Source organism: Sinocyclocheilus anshuiensis, unplaced genomic scaffold, assembly GCF_001515605.1.
Source record: "Sinocyclocheilus anshuiensis isolate Anshui unplaced genomic scaffold, SAMN03320099.WGS_v1.1 scaffold154, whole genome shotgun sequence".
NCBI lineage: Eukaryota > Metazoa > Chordata > Actinopteri > Cypriniformes > Cyprinidae > Sinocyclocheilus > Sinocyclocheilus anshuiensis.
Genome location: NW_015546101.1, coordinates 1189928 through 1195831, shown reverse-complemented (window position 1 = coordinate 1195831; position 5904 = coordinate 1189928). Strand labels below are relative to the sequence as shown.

Genomic DNA, 5904 nt, shown 5'->3' with positions numbered 1-5904 from the left:
GTTACAGCTAGTGTCACCTGAACTTGTGTTCTGAGAACGTAAACTGAGATTAAAGAATGATTTTACTGGTTTCTAAACTCATAAAAATATTAGAAAGTCATATTTAATGCCGTTAAATATGAACAAAAAAAGGCAGGACTCCATTCAAAGTGGCAATTCTTTTTATTTGCATGAAAATCTGAAGAGCCAAATTTTGCAAATTGCCTCACAAGGCTCCCCTGAGCTCACAATCAAAAACTAAAATTAAGAATTTTTGAATGATGCTGCACACTGGTGGTGGTTGAGGAGAGACCCCCCATATGATTGTAAAGCGCTTTGGGTGTACAACAATACACAATAAAGCGCTATATAAATGCATCATTCATTCATTCATTCAAGAACCTTCATTGACTCTCTACACAGACACAACTGACCAACCACGGATATCTAAACAACTGCCACACATAGCTTTGGAATTAGTCAGCGTAGTTCCATTCACACATCAGAGGGGAAACTCCTGTGATGCGTTTTGTAGCTTTTTAATAACCAGAAAAAGGAACGGGTACACTGCAATCAGGGCCCACAACAAGGCACAGAGCATCTGTACAACATCCCTGTTTAAGTATCTTTGCATAACTGAATAAATATCAGTGCCGTTTGACAAATCAAACCGCGCCATTAGAACAAACAGAGTTTTCATACTCATTACAGCACTACTGGTAAACTACACGCATACCGTGCATTACTTCAGACTAGTTAAAGGGTATCAGGGGAAAAGGTAAGTACCAGTTCTAGGAAAAACAAGTTAAAGAATATAAATTGGAAAAAATAAAATAAAATACAGTCCCCAACCATAATAAAAATCTATAATTAAAAAGGCTACATATCAAACCAAGACCAGTGATACTGTCACACTAGTAAAATAACTCAAAAAGTTCACAGGTGCATTAGCACAACTTTCTCAAATTATAAATGTCTTATCTGACAGTCAGATATTGTTTGAGACACTGACTGCACTGCAAGCCAAATCAACCGGCTGACTGGCTTGAGCAGCGGTCAGTCACCTTCAAACAGCCAAGCTGTGCTTTAGAAAGCGACGGGTCTAACAGACTGGAATCCAGCCAGCCTGACAGACACCAATATGTGCACAGTTATTGCCTGATATACGGGTTTACACTGATAAACCCTCAATTCCTATATCAAGTTTCACAATTTTGGTTATTGATTTTAATACAGCTAACTACGTTAGACCTTACCAGAAGGTTTCAAGAAATCTTCAACTATTTTAGGATTAAAAGATAAAATATATGCACATTTTATGCCATAGATTTAAGTTATTGTTCAATTTGTTACATCAATTAATGCATTAGGTATCAAGAACCAGCATTTATTAAACTTGGTTAATGTTAATTCTACATATACTATACTCATTTTTAAGTTTGTATACATTAATATTAGTAAATGTATTATGAATAAACAATAATAATAAGAAACGCTTTTTGAGAATCAAATCGGCATATCAGAATGATTTCAGGATCATGTGACACTGAAGACTGGGGTAATGACTGCTGAAAATTCACCTCTGCTGTCATAACAATAAACATTAAACTAGAAAACAGTTGTTTAAAATTGTAATGATTTTTCTAAATGTTGCTGTTTTTACCTAATTTTTGATTAAATAACTGACCCCAAACCTCAAACAGTAGTATGTGTATTCATATGCACCTTTAATATAAGCTGTAAAAAAAATTGTTTATTGTTAGTTCATGATACCTAATGCATTAAATAATGATAACAAATTGAAGCTTAATCTGAAGTATTACCAGTTCTACTTCCTTTCCAACTAATGCCACAAGCCTCAAATTGAGAAATACACCAAGTATTTTAACACAAGGAGAAAAGTATATACAGGCAGTGTACAACAGATCCAAACAATCCTAAATCAGAACGATGTGCGATTGGAGCTTTATATTTAATCTGGTGCAAAAAAAATAAAAAATCACTGCCTGACAACTCTCAACAGACTGAATAAAAATGTCCAGGTAACTGTCAGTACCACAAGCCTGCACATTCAAAATGAGAAGATCTTCAGCCCTTAGATGTTTGTCTATGTTTGTCTGACCTCACAGTCCTATCCCAGCAGTCTGCCCTCAAATCGTCTCATTAGCCAGCGTCTCCGTAGAGAGCCAGATCTTGGCTCCGTTGAGGAACTTGCTAAGAGGAGACCCTAGGATGCCGGGGCGACACAGGTTACCCACAGGAGAGAAAGGAAACGAGGAGCTGAGGTACTCTGGAGGAGCAGGGGGCTGGTGAGGGGTCGAAGTCGCCTTAAAGTACATTTTGCTGTGCTCTGCGTGCAGGCTGTTAGGAGTACCGCCTGCTCCTTTGTACTGCCTCAACTGGTTCAGGAGCATGTCAATCTCATCTGTGAGCACCGAGAGCTTGTGGAAGGCAGTGATGGGGCCGCCCTGAGGAATCTGAGCCTCGGGAACCCAGCGCAGGAAGTAGAGCAAAGAGGTAAAAAAAAAAAAAAAAACATAAAAATGAGTGATTTGATATATTACAATAACCTATCATAAAACAGACATTTCTTGCACTTCAATATAAATTCATTGTAAGATAGCAGCTATACAGGGGTTGGACAAAAAATGTGAATACAACAGGCAATATTTCTTTATTAGGCTGTTTTAGCACTATCCGCCTCTAATACAGCTTCCAACCTTCTCAGAATAGATTAACTTTTAATTAGTCTCCAGCTGAATGTTGTCTATCAAAATACTTGCCAGTTGCTTCAGAGATGTTAGAGGAGAGAATTTGCTTCTCACTCATCTCCCTAAAACTCCCACAGTGGTTTGAGAATATTCAAATCATGTGATTGAGTTCATCTTGGTGCTCCAACTGTTCAGGTTTTATGATCATGACACCATCTGTTTTGCATTTTAGCATTGGTGTCTGTGATTGAAGTTTTAGCAACTGTGGCTTTTTCACAGATGTTGGTTTTGTGATGTTCTCTATAGTGGTTTTTGGTGGAAACATGATCTTCAAGGTGAACATTGAGGTTTGCTGTCACTTTGCTGCAGTAGTTCTGTTTTGTTTGGGGACAGTTCTTCTTGGTGTTCAAGAGTCCCTACAATTCACTTCAAGTTCTCGCCCAGTATTTTTCTCCAATGATGTTCACTGAAGTCTTGCCTTAGTGTACCCAATCATAATCGAAAAAACTATTGTTCTTAAAACACCAAACAACTGGACAGTTGTTATAGACACTCCAGATTACAGAAACTCCTGCTAAACAGGCTTCCATGATTTGCCATTTTTGGAAGTCTAACAAGTCTCTAATTTCACAGGCTGCTTGTATTAACACAACTTTTATAAAAACATGTAGTTATATGGACACTTGAGTATATAACTACAAGTTTCTATGTCTAGTTTGGCTATAAACAGCCTACAATTAGACTATTTACGGAGGGATTGCTGACTGTGTATATTGTTAATAATAAACAATTAGGAATATATGAAAACATAAAAATTATTTAAAATAAAAACAACAAAACACATTTGTGTTGTCTCCTTGTAATACTGATGGAGTAATGGCTGCTGAAAAATTCAGCTTTGCCATCACATGAATAAATTACATTTTAAAATAGATTGAAGATTGAAACTTATTTAAATTCAATTTAAACATTTCACAATATTACAGTTTTTACTGTATTTTGATCAAAGAAATGCAGCCTTGGTAAACATAAGACTTTTCAAAAACATTCAAACATCTTACAGACCCCAAACTTTTGAACGCTAGTGTATAACTTGTTATATATAAACATATAATAATGATATACATTTAATTCAACTAGTTTAACTAAATGAACTAAATTAAAGCATCTAACCCTGCTGTGCTCTGCTCTTTGCCTGTAGGACCGTTCACACGTTCATAACTATTAAGTTTTAATAATCATTATTAACATTTAAATGGAATAAAGGTGTATGTATAACTCATTAAACCAACTTAAATTAAAATTCTTCAAAAAGCATCTAACCCTGCTGTTCTCTGCTCTTTGTCGGGGGCAATTGAAGAGGAAGGTGCTGAAGATGGGAACCCACATACTGTCCCCCAGCACTGTCAGGTACACCTCAGTGAACTCAAAGGCTGCTGGGTACTGATTCCACAGCTGCCACACACAGTCCAGGAACAGCAGGAACACAGGAGACTGCAGAGAGAAATAATATGAGCAATGAAAAAAAATCTTCACATATATGAAAGAAGTGGGCCACATGCATGCCTCATACAGTCGATGAACAAACAAGATTCTGGAATCCAACTGATAAACAATGTACTACCTCCTCTTTGTCATTCTTCTTCAGATGGTTGCAGCGGTCCAGGAACCGATGCCCAGCCATTACCCATTCCTTCTGAATCAGACTCTGGAAGCCATGCAGACTCCTGCAGTGAGGATCGCACATCAGCTGCACCAGACAGGAAATCACACAACTCAGGTCCCGATCCTCTTTCTCTGTGCACACACATACAGAATAAAGAGGATCATTTATCACTTCACATAAGATTTACAAGATATTACATTTGAGATATTAGATTTGACTATAAGAGACAACAGAACAATTAAAGGAATTGTTTACCCAAAAATGAAAATATGCTGAAAATGTACTCTCCCCCCTCAGGCAATCCTAGATGTAGTAATTTTCAGCATTTTTTTTGGGGGGGGTATATATATAATATACCTGATTATTAATAACGGCATTTGTGGCATGCTGATGACCATAGATAATTATTTTCTTGGGTTTGCACTTTTATAATATAATAAATATCATATATCATATCATATATCATATCATGATTTTTTTTTTATATATATATATATACAACAGGATGGAGAAAAAAAATATCTGTATTATAACTGTAAAAGGGATTTTTTTACCTAGAAGTATGACAGGCACATTTCTGCTCTCCAGCATATAGACTACCTCTACTGCATGCCGTAGAAATGTTCTGTAAAAAAAAAAAATGCATACCACACAGCATCAACATCTACAGACAAAATTGTTGAGAACTAAATAAACACCTGAGAATGCACAAACAGAAATCTATGCCTGTTGCCAACATTTCTGGCACAAAAGCACTTCTGGCACAAGCTGAGTGATCAAGTATGGTGACTGGTGACTACTGAGTGTTTCTCAATCATACCCAGGGCCGTTTCTAGGCATAGGCGAGCTAGGCGGTCGCCTAGGGCGCCACCAGCTGAAGGGGCGCCAATGAGCGCACGTACTGGCACTTTTAGCAGGGTTGTGATAAAGAGTGGCACGGTCACCCTGAAATATGACTGCCGCCCCCACTGGATCCCCCAACATTATTGGGCTAGAGTACTGTCAATCTGACGATGCCTGTATGCCACTAGATCAGAGTGCTGTCAATTGCTGCCTGATTGTTGCATGCAAAGTTTGCATTTGGAGCGCTCAACAACGCCATTAGATCAGTGGGCTCTGTCAGTGCTTTGGCAAGGTAACACTTTTTTTTTTGCCATGCAATAAAGTTAAGTCCAAAGGCCAATTTAAAATATTGGTACAGCAAATAAAGTGCACAAAATCAGTATTTTGTTTAGGCCGTATTTGTGGCACTTTTGTGGCACATTTGTCCAAAAGGTGTGCGTTATCCAAATCAAAATGTAATAAAATTAATTTATGTGTGATTTATGTGCAATGTCTTAGCCACTAGGGATTGTTACATAGGGCTATACAGGCATTTAGTGGCAACACAATGATATTACAGATACTAAATTGTGCAAAATGTTTATCTTAACAGTCAATTTACAAATAATGCATTCATATTTGTGGAACTCGATGCACTGAATCTCCACAAATTAGTTCACAACCAATTTGAATGTGACAAGCAACTGGTGTCTGAAAAGAATTATA

The 5904-nt window shown here is 37.3% G+C and overlaps 1 protein-coding gene across 1 annotated transcript in view; it reads right to left on the bottom strand.

The window, feature by feature from the left end:
* Positions 1-1636: 1636 nt before the first annotated feature.
* The window catches only part of LOC107700360 (myotubularin-related protein 10-like), a 31613-nt gene continuing 27345 nt past the window's right edge, over positions 1637-5904 (bottom strand). Inside the window, exons 12-15 of the mRNA XM_016501988.1 lie at positions 4911-4981; positions 4315-4487; positions 3951-4184; positions 1637-2549 (exon numbers count right to left, since the gene is read on the bottom strand). Of these exons, the coding sequence (XP_016357474.1) occupies positions 2130-2549; positions 3951-4184; positions 4315-4487; positions 4911-4981 (898 nt within the window). The 3' untranslated portion in view covers positions 1637-2129. The remainder of the gene's footprint in view (positions 2550-3950; positions 4185-4314; positions 4488-4910; positions 4982-5904) is intronic.